The sequence below is a fragment of the Pipistrellus kuhlii genome, unplaced genomic scaffold, assembly GCF_014108245.1.
Source record: "Pipistrellus kuhlii isolate mPipKuh1 unplaced genomic scaffold, mPipKuh1.p scaffold_m20_p_8, whole genome shotgun sequence".
In the NCBI taxonomy this organism is placed as follows: Eukaryota; Metazoa; Chordata; class Mammalia; order Chiroptera; family Vespertilionidae; genus Pipistrellus; species Pipistrellus kuhlii.
In genome coordinates this window covers 30,089,803-30,113,676 of record NW_023425584.1, presented here as the reverse complement: position 1 = coordinate 30,113,676, position 23,874 = coordinate 30,089,803, and the positions used below count along the sequence as shown (strand labels likewise).

General features: G+C 43.8%; 2 protein-coding genes across 13 annotated transcripts in view; one reads left to right on the top strand and one right to left on the bottom strand.

Annotated features, from left to right (window-relative positions):
- TCF7 (transcription factor 7) overlaps positions 1-10,311 on the top strand; it is a 33,738-nt gene extending 23,427 nt beyond the window's left edge. Inside the window, exons 4-12 of one of the 7 annotated variants that reach the window (XM_036425375.2) lie at positions 148-259; positions 1,036-1,123; positions 2,507-2,599; positions 3,680-3,799; positions 4,300-4,462; positions 4,551-4,658; positions 5,163-5,211; positions 6,321-6,393; positions 7,658-10,311. In XM_036425375.2, the coding sequence (XP_036281268.1) occupies positions 148-259; positions 1,036-1,123; positions 2,507-2,599; positions 3,680-3,799; positions 4,300-4,462; positions 4,551-4,658; positions 5,163-5,211; positions 6,321-6,393; positions 7,658-8,063 (1,212 nt within the window). In that variant the 3' untranslated portion in view covers positions 8,064-10,311. Of the gene's footprint in view, positions 1-147; positions 260-1,035; positions 1,124-2,506; positions 2,600-3,679; positions 3,800-4,299; positions 4,463-4,550; positions 4,659-5,162; positions 5,212-6,320; positions 6,394-7,634 lie in introns of all 7 variants that reach the window. The other 6 variants (XM_036425380.2, XM_045576570.1, XM_036425379.2 and 3 more) reach the window with 6 other exon arrangements.
- Positions 10,312-17,209: 6,898 nt separating this feature from the next.
- The window catches only part of SKP1 (S-phase kinase associated protein 1), a 34,117-nt gene continuing 27,452 nt past the window's right edge, over positions 17,210-23,874 (bottom strand). For all 6 annotated transcript variants that reach the window (XM_045576574.1, XM_045576572.1, XM_036425390.2 and 3 more), the window contains 3 exons: positions 20,691-20,834; positions 19,169-19,309; positions 17,210-18,088 (listed from right to left, as the gene is read on the bottom strand). In XM_045576574.1, coding sequence (XP_045432530.1) covers positions 18,053-18,088; positions 19,169-19,309; positions 20,691-20,834 — 321 coding nt within the window. In that variant the 3' untranslated portion in view covers positions 17,210-18,052. The remainder of the gene's footprint in view (positions 18,089-19,168; positions 19,310-20,690; positions 20,835-23,874) is intronic.

The following is a 23,874-nucleotide window of genomic DNA, read 5'->3' as shown; positions in this document are numbered from 1 at the left end:
CCCCCTTCCTATGAAGATTATGGTTTTGACCACTCCCATTTTCCTTTGACAATTGGGCTGCCCCCCCCTCCCCCCTCAGCTATAGCCTCAAGCCCTGTGCCTTCCTGCATCAGGTCTCCCCACAATCATCCATCCTAATTTTTTCAGCACAACAAGGCCAGTCAGCCTGCCCATGGCGTCCCCCAACTCTCTCCTCTTTATGAACATTTCAGCAGCCCACACCCTACACCTGCACCGGCCGACATCAACCAGAAGCAAGGTACAGATCTGGGATGGGGAGGGGCCCAACGAGACAGGTGGCTGGGCCCTTTTTACAACTAGAGAACCTAGTGCTGTGCAAAATTGGGGCCCTCCTAGATGCCAGAAAAGTGGATCAGGGGACCTTGGAGGTACCAGAGGGCTGGGAGAGATGGTGCCAGGTCAGAATCTGAAGGCTTCAAGTTGAGGTAGAAACCTAAATCCTGAGTGACCTCCCAATGCCAGTATGAGAGCTGGCATCTGTGTAAAGCTGATTAACTATAAAACTTGTAGCTGTTCCCTCCCCCAGTGAGAAAATGGAAAGTGGTGGTTGTGATGGCTGATTCACCTCAGCCTCAGGCGAAGTCATTCTGAAATCAGCCACTGTCGACTGTGGGAAACCTGCTGACTCAAAGGGGGTGCTTGAAACCCTGGCTCCACAGGCCAGGTTCCCCCAGACTTGGGGCGGGGGAGTAGGGGGAGATGCAGTAGAGGCCCCAGTTGCTGACTATCAGTGGCAAGGCCTGGCCTCCCATTCCTGAATGACTCCATCTCTGCCACTGACCAGCCAGTGTCCTTAGGCAAGTCACCTGTCCCCCAACCCTTCTGCTTTTGGTTCCCTAGCCTATAAATGCAGCACTGTTATCACACTGGGATAGTCCTGAACAAAGCCATGTCTGGTACCCTAACATGGAGGGTGGGATCTTAGAAGGCCCCCAACAGGAAGCTCTAGAATGCAAGTAAGTAGCTAAAGTGGCCTCCAAGTCAGGCTAGCTCACTTGGCCCTCTCCACTGCAGTTCACAGGTCTCTGCAGACTTCTGACATCTCTGGCTTCTACTCTCTGACCTCAGGCAGCATGGGACAGCTCCCCCACACTGTGAGCTGGTGAGTGTGGGCCCAGTGGGAAAGGGGCACCTTCTTATTTAGATTTTTACCTGTCCTTTTTTCCATCCTGTGCTGAGCACCCTGCTGCCAAATATATATATACCAGAGCTGGCCAGCAGCTCTATCATTCCTCAGACAGCCCGACATATTCCCTTTGGCAAGACTGGAGACTAGGTTACAGTCCCAGCCCTGTCACCCCTGAACTCTGCTTCACTGTCTGAGACTTGAATGAGAGAACCTTGGACTGTTCATGTGAGGAAGCAACAGTAAGCCTGAGCAGGGAGATAACAGCATGAATGGCCATAAGAGAGGTTGTTGCTTCTCAGCTACCTGGTGGGCAGAAGGATACTTCCCACTCACCTCAATGCCTACTGCTGGCTGGACCCTTCACTGACTGAGCTGTTTGAGGGGCAGGGCCTTTTCCTTGCCTCAATTGTGCCTGCCTGAGCCTAAGCCCTGGGCCAGTCTGCTTGGAGAGCCTATTAAGGCTGGGCCAGGAAAAGCCAGCCTGGACCCCAAGTCAGTAGGCCTAACTATAAGCCAGAAGGCCTGTCTTCGGCTTGAGCTGGGTCTGGCAGGCTAATTGGTCCTTTTCTTAGCAACCACAGTGCGATTTGGACAGGTCCTTAGCCTCTCTGGCCTGGGACAATCACTGAACATCAGGAAAGCCTGGCTTCCCAGGAAGGCAGGGTAGGTCAGAGGCCCACCTTTCTACTTGTCTTTCATTCAAGGTAAGCTGATTCCTCTATATTTAGATTCTCCTTGGACAAAGTTCCACTCTGAATACAAACCATGAGTACCCCCCCAGGTTTGAACTTGCCAGGCAAGGATCTGGGCACCAGAAAAGCACTGCTGAGGAAGCTGCTGATCCCCAGTCTCCTCCTCACAGAATTCACTCTTAACTAGTACATAACCCAGACAAGTGGCCAGCCAATTATAAGGCACTATTAGCAGGAACCCAGAGAGGCACCTCATCTAGCTTGGGATGTCAAGGGCTTTCATTTAGGATGACCAGGAGCTGAAGCAGGCAAAGTGAGCAGGAGAACAAAGTGAGTGCAAAGGCCCTAGGACAGGTATCAACCCTGTACTGACAGGGACATTTCATTTCAAGAGGCTAGGCTAGAGAGGACCTGGGAGCCTGCTAAGCTGGTCCCCAGAGAAAGCTGTCATTTCTGCCCCTTAAGCACCAGTACTAGCCTGTAGAGGGAAATAGGTGCAGCCTAGGTTGCCCTCTGGTGGCAGATGCTTAAAGCACAAATTGGAGTGGTCCAAGCAGAAGCCAATTTGTGTCTCATCTATGGGTCAGGCCTGAGCATAAAGGGGAGTCCTTTCCCACATAGAGCCAGTAGCCAGACTGCTAACAGCTATCTCTCCCAACCACAGGCCCAGCCCTCCTCTCTATCCCCTGTCCCCTTCCTGCGGATATAGACAGCACTTCCCTGCCCCCACTGCAGCCCCTGGCGCCCCCTATCCCAGGTGAGTCCCCTACCCTGCAGCCAGGCTCCTGCTTTCTGTTGCCCAGGCTTCAATGCCCACACAAGGCCATGTCCAGGCCACTGCTTGCCCTGTGCTAGTTGTTTGTCCTTCCGTCTGTCTGTCATTCTGCAGCACCTTGCTGCCTTGTGTCTGAGAATTAAGTCAAAGGGGCTGCAAGAGTTCTAAACCCAGGCCAAATTGTGCAGCAGAGCACGACAAAGCAGCCAGGGACAGTACATGTTCTGAATTCCTGCTGAGGGAAGGGCTAGTCAGAATTCTCCTGGGCATTCCCTTAGCTCCGCCCAAGCTGAGGCAGCATTTTTTACTTGTGTCTCCAACCTCTGGCCTGCTCAGAGACCCTATACCAGTTAAGCAGCAGGAGGCAGAGTGGTAGCCATACAACAGCAAGAAAGTGGGAGGTGTGTGTATGTAAGCCCCTTTAGCTCACTCCCTTAGTGACGTGGAATAAGGGACTCAGACATTTTCAGCCCTGTGGAGTTCACTGCCTATAGGGTAGGAGGTGTAGATATCACACCAGCAGTTGAATTGGGCTATGCCCTGTGGGTAATGGGAAAGCCCCAAGGAGAGCTTCATGAAAAAGGTTAACATCTCCCGAGTAGCAGGGGATGGCTGGAGGTGGGAAGTGATGGAAAATGGGGGGAAAGATGGGGCTTGATGTGTCAGCAGGGCTCTAGGCAAAGGGAGAATTTCAGCAAGAGTAGTCAGGAGCACTCCGGTGTTTTTAAAAGGTCACGCTGGTGGAGAGAGTCCTAGAAGAGTCAGGAGAATGAGGAAGCACACAGGGTAGTCACAGGCTCATGAGGCTGAGCTGGTGAGGGCAGATGATGACAAGGGAAGACTCAGAAGCTATGTAGGGCTTAATTAGTAACCACCTAAAAGATGTTTGCTATGATGTCTTTGTGATATGTTGGGAGCAGGTATTTGTATGTATCAGTGTACTTGTATGCAAGCCAATGAGGGTGGGGTATCTGTTCACCTGTTGTTTAATGTGCAGGGCCTCTGTGTGTGCCAGGATCTGTCCTGCACACACCTCAGTGTTAACTCTCCTCCTGCCTCTAGGTTCACCCACCCATCCCTGATGCTAGGTTCCAGTGTACCTGGTCACCCAGCAGCCATTCCCCACCCGGCCATTGTGCCCCACTCAGGGAAGCAGGAACTACAGCCTTATGATCGAAACCTGTGAGTGAAAAGGCACAGAATGAGGGGATGTGGCGGTGGGGTGGGGTGGGGTGGGGGGACAGGGAGCAGACTTCAGACTCACATCTATTTGTCAGCCAGGATACACATTTCTTCCACCAAGCCTAATCCTGCCAGAGGAAGCCTTTGGTCAAACTGCTTTGTAGCTATTGCCATGGACTACTGTTTTTGGAGGCTCAGAAGCAGGAGGGATTGGGTGAAGTGAGAAACAAGGCTTTAGTCTGAGCCAAGAATGGAGGGGCTGAGAAGTCTGTACACATGCTTTTCTTACTTAGCTGCAATATTCCTACAAGGAACAAATAATTAACTCTGCTCACTCTTTTTGAGCAGCTAAGAAAACACACCAAAAAAACAAAATTTCATTAAAAAACAAACAAAAAACCTAGTATCCATGCACTTACACATGCACTGGACACACTACAGGGTGGTAGCATTAGGTGGGCACTGTGGGGACTCCCAAGTGATTGGGACATGTGTTCCAGGAAGACGCAGGCAGAATCCAAGGCAGAAAAGGAGGCCAAGAAACCAACCATCAAGAAGCCACTCAATGCCTTCATGCTGTACATGAAGGAGATGAGAGCCAAGGTTATTGCAGAATGCACACTCAAGGAGAGTGCTGCCATCAACCAGATCCTGGGCCGCAGGGTGAGGCCATAGGCAGGTGGGCTGGCAGGGGTGATGCAGCCTGATGATTCCCTGACACATCCCATCTGCCCCTCTTTCCCCTTTGCAGTGGCACGCACTGTCACGGGAAGAACAGGCCAAGTATTACGAGCTGGCCCGCAAGGAGAGGCAGCTGCACATGCAGCTATACCCAGGCTGGTCAGCGCGGGACAATTACGTGAGTGGCCAACAACACACAGTAGGGATCGGTAGGGGAACCTTCAAGATTCCATGCCCTGGGACACAGCAAGCAAGGACTATTTGAAGGCACAGATGAGGGGAGGTGGTGGACTGGTGGAGGGTTCATGGCCTCCTGTGGCTAGCTCAGGAGGGGATCAAGCAAGGGGAATCACCCTGAAGGCAGACCCGTGTCCTGTTTTCTACTCAGGATCTATTCCCATTCAGGGCTGTTTCCCAGTATTTGATTGGGGCGCATGAGCAGAAGGGAAGGGAAGTGCCTGGAAATTACTCTTCCATTCAAAATAGAGACAAGTGTGAGACAGGGAGGAGGAATCCCTAATTGCCCCATATTACCTAGAAAGAACTGCAATCAACGAACTGTGCCTGGAATCCCAGCGTCAGCCAGGCTAGGCTGCAGGCATCCCAGCCATTGGCTCACTGGGATTAGTGTCCACCTCCCACTTCTGAGATCCCACATCTTTATTCCCTTTATTCCCTGCAGGGGAAGAAGAAGAGGCGGTCCAGAGAAAAACACCAAGAATCCAACACAGGTGAGGCCTTCCCTCAGCAGTAGTGGAGGCTCCTCTCCAGGTCCCTGTAACAAACATCACTGCTCTAGCCCAGAGGAAGGGGCAGAGTAGTTGGCCATGAACCTTCAAATGCCTGGGCTCTGAATACAACACCTGGCATCTCACAAGTCAGATCCCTACTTTAGGAACAGCTATACTAAGTCCTAGCAGAAGCCAATTCATGTAGCAACAGTATAGGCCCAACACACTCCCTTGGCTAACCCTATCCTGCTCACAGCTTGCCTGTCGGAGAAAGTGAGGAACTGACTGACTGATTCTTGTTAAACCCAAACACTGCATCCTGATTAGTTCTGAGGTGGACAGCAGATTGTCTGGTGACTGAGCCAGGCCCCATGGCTAGGCCCAGTAATCACCCAGCTTGCTGGCTGGTGCTCAGCAATTTCTCTATCACACTGACCCAACTCCCAAACACCCTGTTTTTCATTGCAGGTTCTGGACCCAGGGAGCCCACACCCTTCTTGTAGATAGATTCCTGCCCCAATTCTGATCCACATTCATGAATGCTGTTCCCACATGCTACAACCAGGGCAGGGCAGGCCTCAGCTATTTTTCTGAAGTTGCAGAATGGACTTTACTTTTCATATAGAAAGGTGTGGAATATGTTTTAGTTATAGCACGAGGAGAGAAGGGTCAGGCAGATAGAGTATTTGCAAAAATGGAAAATAAAATGGGAGTTTTGGGGTGGAGGCAGCCCTAAGGAAGAAGAGGTTGGATCTGGATCCTGATGGGCATCCCTGGACTCTTCTGCCACAGCTCCCATGCTGCAAGTGGCCCCTCAAGCCTGAAAGGAGCTAGCCTGATATGGTCCTTTCTTTTCCCCACCATTCTTCCCACTGCCTCTTCTGCCCCATTGGGTGCCATGCCCACCTTTCCAAACATCTCGACTCTGGGCCATAGGGCTCCCACTGGGGCTGGCTGTGCCGTGGAGAGGCCCTCTGCCTGTGGGGGCTGTGGGATATCTGTGACTAGTTAACACTGATGTTGCCTCTTCTTTCTGGGCCCTGCTCTGCCCTGCTGCCTGCCTGCTCGCCCTCTGCCCTGCTCTGCCCCTCTGGCATGGCTGTGAGCAGACCCTGGCTCGCCTAAGAAATGCCGTGCTCGCTTTGGCCTCAACCAGCAGACGGATTGGTGTGGTCCGTGCAGGTGGGTTTGTCCCCACCACCATCTTCCCTTTGCTTCAAGCTGCTTCCTTGATTCTGCACATGTTCTGCTGGGCTTATGTAAGCCTTTCTGTGGCCCCTCAAGCCCCAAAGGATACCTGCAGATTGTAGAGCCTTTGCCTTCTAAGAATGGGAATGAATACTGACACATCTTGTAGAGAAGATCTCTTGGACCTATGTAGAAGGAGGGGGAGAGAGAATTGTTCTAGAAGGGAAGGAAAGGCAGCTCAAGAAGGTAGTTCTGGTGCCTAGGATCCTTTGCTAATGATGGTTTGGTGCTAAACAGGCCCAGTTGGTCCTCAGTAGCCAAACCTCACACCATTCAGATGGCTGGTCAATCAGCTCCATCACTTAAGTTGAGATCCCTGTCTGAGCCCATAAATCTAAGAAAAATAAGGTAACTATAATAGAGAATATCATGAGTAACCTAGATGCCAAGTGATTCACCATTTTGTACATATTCAGAGGGCTGTCCTAACCAAAGGACCACACAAAGGTTTCACCTCATAACAGAAAATATTCCTATGTATATGAAAAGAAGGTATGCTTATCAAGTGGCTAAAAGTTGCCTAGTTTAGGTTCATGCCAGGCCTGATAGGGCCAAGGCTGAGGCTAGTCTAAGCAGTTAATTAAGGAATATTTGTGCAGCCCCTCAGAGTGCCCTCATGCTCCTTTATCAAAGGGTAAAGAGAAATCTTGGGTAATGTGTGCATGTATATGTAAACATGAGAGGCAACCCTGTCCTCAGGGAAAGTCCTACTTTTACCCATTCCACAATCAGAGACAAATTGTGGCCCAGAGAACTCAATAAGAATGAATGAGAAACTCAAAGAATCACTGTTCATTTCTGTTTCCCCTTCTGGCTTTGAGCCCTGAGATTGCTCAGCCCAGGAAGCCACAAGCATTGGAGCCCCTAGCCTTAATGCTGATGATCTGAGCCCCATAAACATACATGATTGTAGAGGCTCAAAGGCTCTCCTGGAAAACAAGGCAGCCCACAGGTCCAACTACAAAAGGTCCCTGTGCCACCATGTGGTTGTGCTGGCAACTGCACCTGTCCCAGGTCTGGGCCAGGCCCCGCAGAGTTGCAGTGCTGATTCAGGTCTGAAGGACAAGCATATCCAAATACTGCGGGGAGAGGGGATAAGAGGTCAGCTAGGCCTGTGCAAGGACAGCATTTTTTTGGTTGTGGTGTATGACTATGAATTCACCCTCTGTTTACAGATAACTCTCTTCACTATTCCTAGGAGGAAAAAGAAATGCATTCGGTACTTACCCGGAGAAGGCCGCTGCCCCAGCCCCTTTCCTTCCGATGACAGTACTCTAGGCTGCTCCGGGTCCCCAGTCCCCCAGGACTCACCCTCATACCTCCTGCTGCCTCACTTCCCTACTGCACTACTTGCTAGCCCTGCGGAACCGGCGCCTACATCACCAGGTCTCTCTGCGGCACTCAGCCTCCCAGCCCCCTGGGTCCCCACGGGCCCCCAGCAGTGCCCTGCAGAGTACACAGGTACAGCAACAGGAATTTCGGAGGCAGGCAGCCTAGCATGCACAGGACACCTGGCCTCCTCCAAGGACCCACTCTTTCAGAAGCAGCAACAGAGCCCCAAAGCACACGGAAACCGATCAGGGGCCCTATTAACTCCTTCTTAGGGTCCAGGTGCTGGAGATTTCAGAGGCTGCACAACTTCTGCCTGAATCTGGGGCCAACAATTCAAACTGCTCGGAGTGGTGCATCAGATCTGTGTTGTCATTTGATTAAGGGCATCTCCTGTGCCTGTGGCAGCCTGCATTTTTACCATCTGTCTTGTTAGTCAGATGCCCCTGCCTCCTTTCCTTTCCTGCTATAGATCATAGATGGACTACACTGAGTCAGCTGCTTTCTCTACCCTGCCTCCTCACTGCCCCCTCCACTACCACACCCTCCCAATACCAGACACCCATGGACCAAGAATGAGTTCGTTTATCAAACATATAAGCCTGGTCACAACCACAGTACTCAAGACAACAGTGCTTTTCTCTTGAGGGCCTGGCAAAGCCATGTTTTACAGAAAATTAGCTACCATTTTTAAGCTGGGCCAGAGTAATCCTGCCAAATTCTCAGGAGCTTGTAAGTGGAGGGGATGAACAGGTTAGTTTAAATATCACCCTAGGCAACAGAAAATCCTAACACTACCTTAATCTGGCTCTCTACTCAATTACTTGGAAATGGTTCCTGAGAAACGCAATCGCCTAAGAAGCCGATACCAAAGCCCCAAGACCTGTTACTGGTGGCTATAGTCAATAGTTCAAAGAAGTTATGGCCCCAAATCCAGTGTGCGTCCCTCCCCATTCTGAGGGCCTTTGTCACAGACCCATTTCTAGCTTATCCACCGCTTGGGCAGTGGTGAGGGCAAACCCAACCTTCTGTGACAGCCAATGTCTATCTTCCATGAAACCAGGCCAGCTTCAAATTTCCTATGGTTCTGTGGGAATGAGGACTATTACCAAAACAATAAGCCCAGAAAACCTTTAGGGGTAGGCACTGAGTTTTCACCAAAGCCTAATTTAACCAGTTTATGAGCCAAGCTTCAACCCTGAGCCTTAAAAAAAAAAAAAATCTTAATTTAACCTTTTTTGCCTCCTCACCGTACATAGCCTGATTCTAAAGAAAAAAGGCTGTCCCTGTACCCACATACACCCTACAACAAATGCCTTTAATTCCTACTTTAGCCACTGGCTTTTCAGATTCCAAAGATCATGTATTGTAGTGTAGTGTTGCAGAAAATTTTGAGAAAAGGACCATTGTAGTATTCAAAGTATTTTTGTATGTCATAGAAAACTTTAAACATGAGAATAAAGATACTTTTCCCTGTGTTTTTTTTCTCCTCAAAGCTTGACCTTGAAGAATAAGCTGTTTTCAGAAATAGCATAATTTTCTTCATAGCCGTGAAACTTGGGGTTTATTCTCTACTATGGTACGCATGTTAAAGACAACCTACAGAAGCTGGGGATTACTCCAATTTCTCCTAAGGGGCTTGGGCCTACCCAGCTCATGCTGCGTATAAGCTCCCATTCCAAGCCTTGCTGTGAACCCACCAACCTTCTGACCTAAAAATTGGTGCAGTCAGAGGCCTGCCTACTTCCCACCCCCGTAAGAATGTTGGAAACTGTTATCCACAGACCGACCCTAAGACAATCCAACTAGAAATAGGTGTACATGACCACCAGGTTCTGTTTTCTCTGAGAGTTAAGATGAAACTAACCACCCATAAGTACAGACCCAATTACAAGGAAAATAAGTCTTTTTACGTACTGGTATAAACTCCAAAAAATATTTAATAAAACCCTATCCTCCCCAAAACTACTAAGGTGCTAGAGGTATCTCCATATTTTTATATATAAAACCTGATAATTCTGCAACCTTTTTACACAGCTTCCATGAAAATGTTAACTTTAAGACCCATTATGAATGTAAAAAGGGTCATAAAGCCACCTCAATAGGTCAGTCAACCATTAGGTATACACAGAACTGTATACAAGCAGCCACTGGGCCACCATCATGCATTGTAATTGTCACTGAGTTATATTTATTGGACTTTGTGTTTTAAATATTTATAAAGTCAGAGTAGTGTCTATTTAAAGTAGGCCACTGAGTATTGTAATCCTGGAGTTTACAATGGAAGGGTGTAGAAGAGACCAGCCATTGACTTGACATCTGTCCCATTTAAAGAATTCCGCTCTGGCTACTGGCCTAGATGTTTCAAAAAACTACATTCTAACCAAGGCTTATGCAAGACTGGGTTACTGCATCTGATTAGATGTCTTAGAGTACACTGGGTACATGAACAATGCACTCTTTGTGTATGTGAGGGTAGAGAGGGAGGCTTTGGCAACATTGTTAAAATCAAGCCAGCCTTTTTAAAAACTGACATCAAAGAGGAAATTCAAACCTCCTGGATCACACACATTCTTATGAGGTCTCATGGTGACTTGAGAGTGGAGCCTCTAATTCAACTTCAAACACCTTACCAGTTCCACCTTACTGCCAGCCAAGAACCAGCCTCATTTTCTGAGACCTGAAACAAAATAACCTAACACCTCCTCTACATGTTCCCACACAACTGGCATAATTTGCTTGAAATACACATCTGAAGCCCTCTCCTGTTGCAGCTGCTCCCAACTGCACTCAGGATATTGTGATGGCTTAGCATGGCAAAACTAGGAGGGATTTCCCATTTAAAGATGTTTCTCCCTTTTATAGGAAGCCCCAGAGCTGGGCTCTTCTGAGCTATTAACTATCCTGAATGGCCCAGAAGCATAGCTATTCATTGTATAATAATCCTGGACAGGAAGGCCACGCCTGGAGGGAAGAGAAATAGTTCTTTACATTGTTCCAAAAAAGGAATTGATTGCTGTGTGCATTACTAGAAAAACAGCACAGAAGAAATATGCCAGGCATATATATCAAAGTAGAAGATTTGAGACCAAAAAGTAATTCATAACATAAAAAACACTAAATTGGCTTTTGAGGTTGGAAAGGCTATTTAACATGAGTTTTTCTCAGGTCTTTTCAGAACTTTAAATAGTTCATGATGGATCCTTGAGACCAAACTGGCTATGCAAGCAGATCCTGATTCTTAGGTTGAGTCAACTCTCCCGATCCCAACTATTCCAACTACTTACTTTCTGAGATCTCAAATCACCACAGGACTCTCAACTCAGGTTTCTGGGCTCTCCGATGTCTGGAGCAGCTAGGCTTTTAACTGGACTTCTATTTAAAGTAGGCCACTGGAAATTGTAATCCCAGACTTGCCCATAATGGGCATGGTTGTTTGAAAGGAACCCTAATTTCATGTATTCAAACAGCAGTTTTTAAAAAGAACAGATAGGGATATTCCCATAGTTCTGTAGAATAAAAGCCTAGCTCAGGTTAGGAGAAATTTTGAAATAAAAGGTAGTATGGGATTGGGCATAGAATTAACTGGAAAGGGCAAATTCTATCCTAAGGTTAGGAATTATCCTATCCCTGGCTATACTTATGAGTTACATTACTATCAATAAAAGGGATATTTCAGTAACCATGAATTATATGAGAGATAGTTAATTAGACGTTCAGGCTGATACTTATTTCAAGTTCACAAGAGGCTCTGGACTATTCAAAGGGTTTACTTTTTCATTCAGTGCTCTCTTATTCCTTAATCGGAAGTCTTCAGATATGTTGTACAGTCAATGTCAACAGAAAGAAAGGAGGAAGAGTTACATTCCACTCACCATCACCCTCAATGTCAAGGGTGGGAGAAAGAAAGGAGGAGGAAGAGTTACATTCCACTCACCATCACCCTCAATGTCACTCTGAAAACCCCTTAAATATAAATTTCTGAGAATATAGCGCTCTGTATTCCTACTCCTCTTGTAAACCTGCCAGACAGACATATCTGCAAACCATTTGAAGCAAAAAAAAAAAAAAAAAAAAAAAAGTTGAGGTTGTGAAATGGCATGATCAGCACAGAAAGGGCATATGAATTCGTACCATAAAGGTGGGAAGTATTGAAAGTAAGAAAACTTTTATGAAATAGGCTGATCCTCAGAGTGAAACAAGAGGCTGACATATAGCAGGTTAGGTGCTCATTAAATAGTTCCTGAATATATCAAGTTCAGTGGCTTTAGAGGTCATGAGTACAAGAGAAGTGGAAGCAGATATTGTGAGCAACTACCTACCGGCGTATAAGACGACTTTTGAAACGAAAAAAAGTCAACCGAAAATCGAGGGCAAAAGACCAAAATTGCACAAAAATTACCTGCAGATCTTGACAGCAAATTAAGTCTTTTCTTTGAAGTGGGGGGTAGTCTTATACAGTTAATATAGACCTAAACCTATGTTTTAACTGTAAAATTAGGGGGTCGTCTTATACGCCGGAAAATATGGTACATCATCCACAAAAAGCCTCAAGTACTAGCACACGGAACAGCTTTATCCAAAAGTGCAAAATTCTGCAAGCTAGCAGTTAGCCATGAATTAAAAGAACACTTTTATACCACCAATAATGCTCAACTATTGACAACTCAACAGGAACCACCAAGTGTCCAAATCCTGCTTAGGTATTCAAGTGACTCAATCTTATACCAAGAATGTTCTAAACTACTTCTTACATCATTGTCTTGATGTATTCACTGAGTTCTTACTCATTCTTCCTTCTTTTTAAAGATATAGTGATTTTTAAAAAAATATTTTTTACTGATTTCAGAGAGGAAGGAAGCGAGACAGAAACATCAATGATGAGAATCACTGATTGGCTGCCTCCTGCCCACCTCACACTGGGGATGGAGCCCACAACCCAGGCATGTGTCCTACTGGGAATAAAAAATGTGACCACGTGGTTCATAAGTCGATGGTCAACCACCAAACCACGTTGACTGGGCTAAAATATAGTGATTTTTAAAAACAGTAAAACGAGTCTAGTTGTAAAAGCCCTCAATATTCAGAATACTTTAGTCCAGAATTAAAAAAGTTTTAAGTTCTAACACTCAAAAATAGCAATATCTAACTTGAGTCTGATAAACACTCATCCTCGCGTCACAAAAATCCTGCCAATCTGCCCTTCATGTTTCTTTCCAGCCAATAATCACCAGCCTTTGCCGCCAGTTCCAGACTGAGCACAACTTTCCCTCCCTCACCTTGGCATTCCCCCACCCCACCCCCAAATCCAACTTCACTTTTGAAAATAAACATTTTCCTCATGAAACCTCTCCTGGACCCTACTTGAAAAGCTCCCAAGCAGGCAACCATGTCTTACCCTTCCTACAAAGGATAAACCAAGAGCTACATTTTAAGTATTCAACCATTTCATATGCTTTGCTTTCACTTGCATTATTCTCCCTTATTCTCTTCCTTCCTAGCTGGAAATCAGTTTTCACACAAATCTAGATAATCGAACATTATCAACTTTTTAAAGCTCAAGCAACTTAGTAGGGAAAACATTTGAGTCCTCCCCACTTGAATGTATACTCAGCTTCAGAAAAATAAAAATGATACCTTCAAATGGAAGTGGTGGCAAACAAGTTAAGCTTTGAAAGATAAGTGAGATTCTGATGTCTATGGCTATGGTAAAGGGTGCTCAGAGCATGAAGTCTGCTGTTCTCAGTTCTCATTCCTGGTGAAAGCCCCATCCTAACCTTATTCAAACTGCCCTATTAAGAGCCTAGACAACCTACCTATAATTTTTTAATTTATCCATGGATCAGAAAACAAATGACAGGATTTGCCAATTTTTAAGTACATTAAGAGATCGTGAGGTTTGGAATATCTGCCCAACCTAAGTCACATGCCTACAGTGACTCACTGTTACCTTCTCCAGCTAGTTCCAAGTTAAGCTCAGTTCAGTCCTAGAAGTCCACCAAATTGTAATATAGGTCTTGCTTACTTCCAGCAGCTGGTGTGTTCAAACAGTTGTAGAATAAACAAATCACAACTATAATGTCACTCAAGCATCTGTAACTTAAAGGGACGTCTTTGTGAATCTTTGGAAAAATATAAAAATTGTAAAGCAATACCTACCTTGTGTGTTGCTAAAGGTAGATTGATGAAGGCAAGCTAATAAACTACAGACATAATTCGGGATATTACAGGTTAGTATCAGAGCACCACAATGAGTATTGCAATAAAGCAAACCGTAATCCTTTTGTTAGTAGAGTCTCGTTTTCAATTTGTAAAACATCTGTTAAGCCGAAACTGGTTTGGCTCAGTGGATAGAGCGCTGGCCTGCGGACTGAAGGGTCCCAGGTTCAATTCCGGTCAAGGGCATGTACCTTGGTTGCGGGAACATCCCCAGTATGAGGTGTGCAGGAGGCAGCTGATCGATGTTTCCCTCTCATCAATGTTTCTAGCTCTCTATCCCTCTCTTCCTCTTTGTAAGAAATCAATAACATATATTTAAAAAAAAAAATCTGTTAAGTGCCATGAAGTGAAATGCAAGAAAACAAGATCTGCCTGTATAACCACTTCAGAAGTAACTTGCACTGAAACTGGTTTGGCTCAGTGGATAGAGCATTGGTCTGCAGACTGAAAGGTCCCAGGTTCGACTCCTGTCAAGGGCATGTACCTTGGTTGTGGGCACATCCTCAGTAGGGGGTGTACAAGAGGAAGCTGATCGATGTTTCTCTCATCGATGTTTCTGACTCTATCCCTCTCCTTCCACTCTGTAAAATATCAATATTATATATATATATATATATATATATATATATATATATATATGTGTGTGTGTGTGTGTGTGTGTGTGTGTGTGTGTTTTTTTTTAAAGAAGTAACTTGCTTTTACAATTTAAAATTAGAATCTATTTGAGGAGCTACATCCTCAGTCCATGACAATGTTAGGGAGAACTAATAAGGGCTTTGGTTTAATTTTCTATCACAAGTGACATAGTCAATGAAAAACTGAAAAGCCAAATGACACTCACAGAGGTATTAATCACCAATAGCACCACAATGCAGACTAACTACTGTTTCCAACTTATCCAGGCCATGCAGACACTAAAAAGGACTCCAGCCTTACAGTGTGACTTCATACCACAATATTAGTTTAGAAAAGCTGGGAAGTGTGAGGACAGGCAGGAGTGGGTATTATCTGTGAAGATAGGTTTGGCTACTATGGGGAAGGGCCAATCGCATAAGATGAGAGTGTGGAAAACTCTTGGTAGACACAAAAAATAGCAGATAGCAAGAAAGAGGGAAAAGGGTAGGAAAAGAGTGCTGCTGCTAGACTAAAGAGCCTCTTAATATCAAGCCTATGATTCATTTGGGTACACAATTATCTATAAATGGCCTACTCTTAGAAGACCCAGTGCACAGATTTGTGCACAAGTGGGGTCCCTTGGTCTGGACAGCGATTGGGGCCAGCTGGGCGGCTGGCCAAGGAGAGGGACTGCGGGAGATTGGCCAGCTGGCCCTGGCATCGGGGCGACTGGGGCCAGCAAGCCAGGAGGAAGAGGACAGGGGAGGTTGGCTGTGCGCATCACAGCAACCAGTCGTTCAGTTGCTTAGGCTTTTATATATATGAGTGAGTTCAAGATTATTGGGACTTTTTTGTTTAAAGACTAGAGCCATGGTCTGCAAAAAGGGAACAAAAATTTGAACTACTCTATTGTCTGTCCACTCATTTTAGCTATTTATATACAGGTAGTAAAGTTATTTAGTCTTGTAATCCTAACAATTTGGAGGAATTATACAGATCAAGAGCTAATAGTAATAAGCTTTTGTTTCCTAGAAGCTAATACTTAGTTTCCCAATTAAACACAGCATATGCTAACAATCTTTGGCTTTCAGTGAAGATTTGTGTTTGTCATACTATTGCTAGGGTGGGATGGTTAAGGTTTTAGCAGATGAGATACTCCAGCCAGGATGGAACTCTGCCATCTTCCCCACTAAAACCAAGGGTAAATAAATGGAAAGCAAGTTTACTCTCTGAGAGTAAAAGGAATCAGGGATCCAGAGGTAGTCACAGAGATGGACAAAGTAAACATTTTAGTTCAAGCACAGTGTCTGTGTGTGTGTGTGTGTGTTTAATTTTAAATTGACTGGGGATCGAACCCGGCATCTTTTGGTGTACAGAACAACACTCCAACCAAACCACACTGGCCAGGGCTCTCTGTGTATTTAACAATCCTTTAAAATTGCAAAACTCAGCATTGGCTAGATGGTTCTGTTGGAGCATCATCCTGGACACCAAAAGGTTGCAGGTTCCTGGTCATGACAAATACCTAGGTTGCAGGCTTAGTTCCTGGTCAAGGTGGACACAGGAGGCAACCGACCAATGTTTCATTTCAGTCTCTGTCTGACATCAATGTCTCTGTTTCACCTCTACCTTCCTCTCTCTAACATCAATGAAAAAAATATATATATCCTTGGGTGAGAATAGAAAGTTTTTTTAAAAAATAACAAGTAAAAATCATTTTTAACTCACAGACTGCAAAAATGCTGCTGAGCTGGATTTCACCCACACACAGGCTGTGGTATGCGATCTCCAGTACATTAAAAAATGGGGATTCATGTGATTCAGCATATGGGACTTTATGTAATAAGGCAGATTTGGAGCAAATAAGAGTTGAAGTAGAGTTAAGCTGCTGTCAATAATCTGGCCAGAACAGCTCATGAAGAGAATACAATGACTACCTGTGAATACAAATGATGCTAAATGGGAAAGAAAAAAGGAAACACATTTGTGAGCCATCTCATGCCACCAAAAAAACTTCATTCTACTGTAGGGGAGAGGCTGGAAACAATGACAGTGCATTTTGTGTGCCTGAGTACACCACTTAAGAATTAAAACACTGGCCCAGCCAGTGTGGCTCAGTGGTTGAATGTCCACCTATGAATCAGGAGGTCAAAGTTCAATTCTTGGTCAGAAACATGCCCAGGTTGCAGACTCGATTCCCAGTGGAGGGACATGCAGGAGGCAGCTGATCAATGGTTCTCTATCATCATTGTTGTTTTATACACACACACACACACACACACCCCACATACATATATATGTATACACACACGTATGTGTATGTATATATATGCACGTGTGTATGTTTGTATATATTTATACACACACACATATGTATGTGTATGCATATAAATATAAATAAATAAATACTGGCTCCAGCCAACCTTTCAATGACATTAGACACAAAAATATCAGAAACCTATTGTTATGTCAGCAGATTCAGCAACCTAGTACTGCCTACAAGTCTTTTCAGCTAAACAACCGTACATAAATTTAACTCATTTAATACTAAGTGAAGAGACACACTTAAGTACACAAAAGCAAACCGTTTACTACCTACTATGTAACTTACTTTTTATTGAAAGTATCTTGCATGCATGCTGGATGCTCTCTGGGTTTTGCCACACATTTTAATGATAAAGTTTAAATTTTGGGTTTTTTTTACATGCAAGTAGTGTAAATACTTTTGCTCATATGGGATCACTGATTATAAAAACATGACATACCACAAGGGTTGTCTTTTTTAATTGAAAAGCTAACAACTGCATAGTTATATTTACCCCAAAACCACAAACTGAGTAGTAACTGAGTCTCTAACCAACATAGGGTTAAAAATGCAAAAATAAGTCCTCAGATTCAATTAAGAAAGCCCTGCTACATATGGTACCAGTGGTATTCTTTGACTCCAGGAAGCTGGAAGACACATCTCAATAATCCCACTCAGAACATTTACCTCAAGTAGCCTTTCCAGCTCCCAACTCATGAATAAAGATAATACATTGTTAATTCTATTTCAGAAAACTTTTGCAAGTTGTTTTATTTACAACGCCAACTTTCAAAAAGTCACTAAAGTTAACTAGACAATAAACAAGGCAGAAATCGCTTTGCAAAAAGAGGGAAAGCCCAAAATGCCACTTTCTATAGAGAACCCACAATTCAGTTTTATTCAGAGCAAAGAAAAAAGATACTTTTGATCATACTGGAAGAAACTCAGCCACAGGTTTGGTATCTGTACCCAAACTACACATGCAATGAAGACAATATTCTGCTAATACAATTGATTTGCTGCTGCATTTGTCTACTGTTTGCCTAATATTAACAATTATAAACAGAGCAGTGCAACTAGTATTTGGAACAATCCTTACAGTGTTACAGTGTCAGGCACAACTTTTCACTTCTCTTCACACCACTGGTTCTCTTTGCGTACCTAGAAAAAGAGATAGATTTAAGAAAGTGCCTTAACTTAAGAAGTAGTCTTTCCTAAGACTAATACCTAATAATTCATTAATAACCTCTAAGGTTGATCATAAAGAAACAGATGGAAAACTGGAAAAACACCAGGTAATAGTAAACTTCCTAGTCACACTTCTTTCCCCCCCACTAGGTTATTTTGCCCTGCTGAAATTATCAAAAAAGCAAAGGCATGCCAAGCCAGTGTGGTTCAATAGTTTAGCATCGACACGGGAACTATGAGTTCACTGGTTCAATTCCGTCAGGACACATGCCCAGGTTGCAGGCTCCATCCCCAGTAGCAGTACCCAATCAATGACTTTCTCTCATCATTGATGTTTTTATCTCTTGCTCTCTTTCTTCCCCTTACTAAAAATCAATAAAAACACATTAAAAATCCCTAGCCTATTTTGCTCAGTGGATAGAGCATCAGCCTGTGGACTAAAGGATCCAGGGTTCAATTCCAACATGACCGGGTTGCAGGCTCAATTCCTGGTAGGGGCGTGCAGAAGGCAGCCAACCAATGATTTTCTCTCAATAATGATGTTTCTATTTCTCCATCTCCCTCTCTCTCTGAAATCAATAATATATATATTATTATTATATATTCCGGTCAAGGGCATGTATCTTGGTTGTGGGCACATCCCCATTGGAAGGTGTGCAGGAGGCAGCTGGATCGATGTTTCTCTCTCATCGATGTTTTTAACTCTCCCTCTCCCTTCCTCTCTGTAAAAAATAAATAAATAAATAAAAATAAAATCAATAAAATATATTATTAAAAAAAAAAAAAAAAAAAAAAAAAAAAAAATAAAAAAAAAAAAAAAAAAAAAAAAAAAAAAAAAAAAAAAAAAAAAAAAAAGGCAGTATCATTCAAGTGTCTAGACTCATTTTAGGACACAGAGGTACCTGTAATGTTTTAGGACATAGTAAGTACCTATCTCTTATACCTCAAATAAAATCAACATTCTTTGACACAGGCACTTCTTTTCCTGGCATGTTAGGATTTCATTCTCTTTTAAAACGCATGTGATCAAGAACAAACTATGGGACTACATACCTGGGCTTCCTCTTCTTCAGTAAAGTCATTTTTTATATTGAAGGTCTTGCGAATCTCTTCAGGGGTTTTCCCCTTGATCATATTGGCAACAGTCTTGCATGTAACATCAAGCAAACCTTTGATGTCTAAATAGTTTGCAGCCTGTGAAATGATTTTTGTTTTCATTAAAGTGTTTTTGATGGTTTAAACTAAATGCCAAGTTAACGGTTGATAAAGTTCATTCCTATGTGGCATCTCACAGATTTTCATGCATTCTGCTTTATTTCCATTCAGTTCAAAATACTTTATAATTTTTCTTTGATTTCTTCTTTGACTCATGGAGAATTTTTTTAGTTTTCAAATATCTGCAGATTTTCCAGATAGCTGTTACTGATTTCTAATTTAATTCCACTGTGATAAGAAAACATTGAATTCTTTCAAACTTGAGACTTATTTTATGGCTCAGAACATGTCAAAATTTGATATTTGAATATACAATGAATATGTATTCTTCTGTCATTATATGTAATTTTCTGTTACATAAGTCTTCTATATCCTTACTGATTTCTCAGCTTGTTTTATCAATTATTTATAGAGGACTGGAAATTTCTAACTATGATTGAAGATTTTTTTAATCTATTATTCTTTGAGTTCCATTGGTTTTTAACTTTTTGGAAGTTTTGCAGTTAGGCAGATAAATGTTTAGAACTGCTATGCCCTCTTAATAATGAACTGATTACTGTTATCATTATGTAATAACTCTTTTTAATCCTGGTAATATTCTTTGCCCTGAATTCTACTTAATATACTCACTCCAATTTTCTTTTGATTAATGTTAGTATAATATATAACCCTCCCCCCCTTAAGTCTACTGTGTCTTCATATTTAAAGGGAGTTTTCTGTAGGAAGCATAGCTGAGTCTTGCTTCTTTTTAATCCAATGTGCTAATATCTACCCTTTAATTGTGGTGTTTAGACTATTTAATGTGATTATTGATATGTGGATTTGAGTTGAGTGCTAAAACTCAGTACCAATTAATTTAATCAATTAAACTCTATAATAAGTTTAAAGGCTCTGAACGAGAGTATCTTACAGTGTTCATTAAAAATATACCAGAATAGCCCTAACCGATTTGGCTCAGTGGATAGAGCATTGGCCTGGGGACTGAAGGGTCCCGGTTTTGAATCCGGTCAAGGGCATGTGCCTTGGTTATGGTCACATCCCCAGTATTTTTTAAATAGTGCAGGAGGCAGCTAATCGATGTTTCCAACTCTCTATCCTTCTTCCTTCCTCTCTGTAAAAAATCAATTAAATATATATTTTTAAAATACACACACAGAATAGCAGCTCTCTATGGAGCACACCACATCTTCATCCATCCCCTTTCTCTAGTGCACTCTTTTTCCATTGCACCCCTCTGCATCTCCTCCCTCTTTCATCTTCTCAAGGCACATGCCTCTCTCTCTCCTAAGCTAGTAAGTCATTCCATTGCCTCTGTAACTTTCTAAATAAGCCTCCCCTTATTAAAAAAAAACAAACTTACCAGAATTAGTTCAAATAGTGTTCCTTGGTCAACTTTGAGAAATTCTTGGTCCCAAACAGGAATATCGTCTGTCCGCTTTTCTTTGTTCTCATCATCCTCAGGAGGAGGAGGGTCATCCTTGTGGTGGGTGCACCACTGAATGACCTACAACAAAAACAACAGTTCATTCCTCTATGGCATTTTATCACAAGGTATTCATTCTACTGCTGGGGCAAGGTTATTCCTATAATGAGCTAAGAACTAGCTACAAGTTGATTTGCATAATAAAGTTAGTAGCCATGCTCAAAAAGCAAAAATGAAGCTTGAGAAATCTTCACAACTCTAGAGGGTGGAAGATCTTACATATCAACTACACCTGCAAACAGATTACTATACTTGACCACATTAAAAAGCTTTTGTGGATACCAAAGACCCTCCTGCATGGGCGGCCCTGCCCCCCTTTGTCTCTGCTGTATAAATGCAGCCATTTCAGAGAATAAAACTGAGGCTTGATCAGAAAAAAAAATAAAAATAAAAATAAAAATAAAAAGCTTTTGTGCAAAAAGATACATAAAGTCATACAGGAAAAGGACTGGAAAATACATACAACTAGCAATGGATTACCCTATAGAATATAAAACCTTAAAAATCACTACAAAGAAATAAGCTAAAAACAAACAGGCAATTCACAATCTGATTAGTAAAACAGGAGGAAATGCTAAGCCTTGCTAGATGCAAAATTAACACTTTGATCAGACACAACTATTTTAGATAGATAGATATACTAGGTGTCCCTCAGCCCAGCTTGCACCCTCTCCAATCTGGGACCCCTCAGGGGATGTCCCACTGCCCATTTAGGCCGGATCCCACCAGGCAGTCGGACATCCCTCTCACAGTCCAGGATTGCTGGCTCCCAACTGCTTGCCCCTAACCGCTTCTGCCAGCCTGGTCACCCCCTAACCACTCCCCTGCCAACCTGACTGACCCTAACTGCCTTCCCCTGCCAGCCTCATCACTCCTAACTGCTCTCCCCTGCTTGTCTGGTCGTCCCCCCCCCCTCCCCCCTCCCCCCTCTCCCCTCTCCCCTCTCCCCTCTCCGAACTGCCCTCCCCTGCAGGCCTGGTCACCCCTAACTGCCCTACCCTGCAGGCTTGATCGCCCCCCAACTGCCATCCTTTGCAGGCCTGGTCCCTCCCAACTGCCATCCCTCGCTAGCCATCTTGTGTCAACATGAGGACAGCCACCTTGTGTGATGAACTGATGGTCAATCTGCATATTACTCAGATTAGAGGCCTGGTGAATGGGTGGGGGCCAGCTGGTTTGACCTGAAGGGTGTCCGAGATCAGGGTGGAGGTTCCCTTGGGGCGTAGGGCAGCCTGGGAAGGGGCCTGTGGTGATTTTTAGGCCGGTCATGCAACCCAAGTAGAGATCCTGATATCTGGGGTTTATTTATCTTCTACAATTGAAACTTTGTAGTCTGGAGTGGAGCCAAATCTCCTGCTCACTCCATGACTGCTGCCATTTCTGTTAGAATTAATTTATCTTCTATAATTAAAACTTTATAGCCTTGAGCAGAGGCTTGGGCCCACCAGGGTGTGTGGAAAGTTTGGCTTCCTCCATCGCCAGGGAAACCCAAGCCTCCCTCCTGCTCGCTCAGTGGTCGAAGCCATCTTGGTTTGGGGTTAATTTGCATACTCACTCTGGCTGGTGGGTGTAGCAGAGTGACGGTTAATTTGCATGTTACTCTTTTATTAGATAGAATATATACACACACACACACACACACACACACACACACACACACACACCAATAGTGATGTGAGAGAGACACATCAATTGGTTGCCTCCTGCATACATCCCAATTAGGGCTGGAGATCACGCCTGCAACCAAGATGCCTGCTCTTGCCCAGGAATCGAACCCAGGACCCTTCAGTCCACAGGCTTACACTCTATCCACTAAGCCTAACTGGCTAGGGCTGTGGTCAGCAAACTGTAGCTTGAGAGCCACATGTGGCTCTTTGGCTCCTTAAGTGTGGCTCTTCCACAAAATACCATAGCCTGGGCAAGTCTATTTTGAAGAAGTGCCATTAGAAGTTGTTTAAAAAATTTGGCTCTCAAAAGAAATTTCAATCGTTGTACTGCGATATTTAGCTCTGTTGACTAATGAGTTTGCCAACCACTGGGCTAGGGAATATTAAGATTTTGATACAAATTATTCGGGTAACAGCCTCTTCTACAGGGGAGTATAAACTGGAATAACCCCTTTGAAAAAATCTAGCACTACCTAAGTGAGACTATGAGACTATGTACATATATTTTCACTAAACAATTCTAAATTCACACACACACACACACAAGACTACACAATGTAATAACAAAACAGGAAAAGCTTATATGTTCCCTTACTAGGGAAATGAACACATTATAATTAAATTTTCAGGAAGCTGATCAGCTAGACTAGATGTACGATTATAAGGACCCAAACCAACACTAAAAGTATTAGTTGTAGCCGAAGCCGGTTTGGCTCAGTGGTAGAGCGTCAGTCTGCAAACTGAAAGGTCCCAGGTTCGATTCTGGGCAAGGGCATGTATTGTACATTGGTTGTGGGCACATCCCCGGTAGGGTGTGTGCAAGAGGCAGCTGGTTGATGTTTCTCTCTCATCAACGTTTCTAACTCTCTATCTCCCTTCCTCTCTGTAAAAAATTAATAAAATGTATTAAAAAAAAAAAGTATTAAGTTGTAGAATTTAAGTGGTGGGCAAATGGGTGTTTTCTGTATGATAATTTTTCCACAGAATTTAATATTGGAGGGAAATGCTGAGAAAAAATGGCCAAGAATTTTTACTGCCAGGATGCAAAAAAGAGTAAAGAGCTATTTCTAGAAGGAAAAGCCAATAATAATGGGCTTTAATGAAATAAACAATAGCTTTTTAACAAGTATTTCAGTCTTGTAAGAGAAGGAGCACTTGCCCTAACCGGTTTGGCTCTTGTGATAAAGCTTGCAGACTGAAGGGTCCCAGGTTTGATTCTAATTAAGACATGTATCTTGGTTGTGGGCACATCACCAAAAGGGGGTGTGCAGGAGGCAGCTGATCGAAGTTTCTCTCTCACCAATGTTTCTAACTCTCTATCCTTTTCCCTTCCTCTCTGTAAAAATCAATAAAATATATTTTAAAAAAAAAGGAGCATTTAGGTCCAGCTGGTT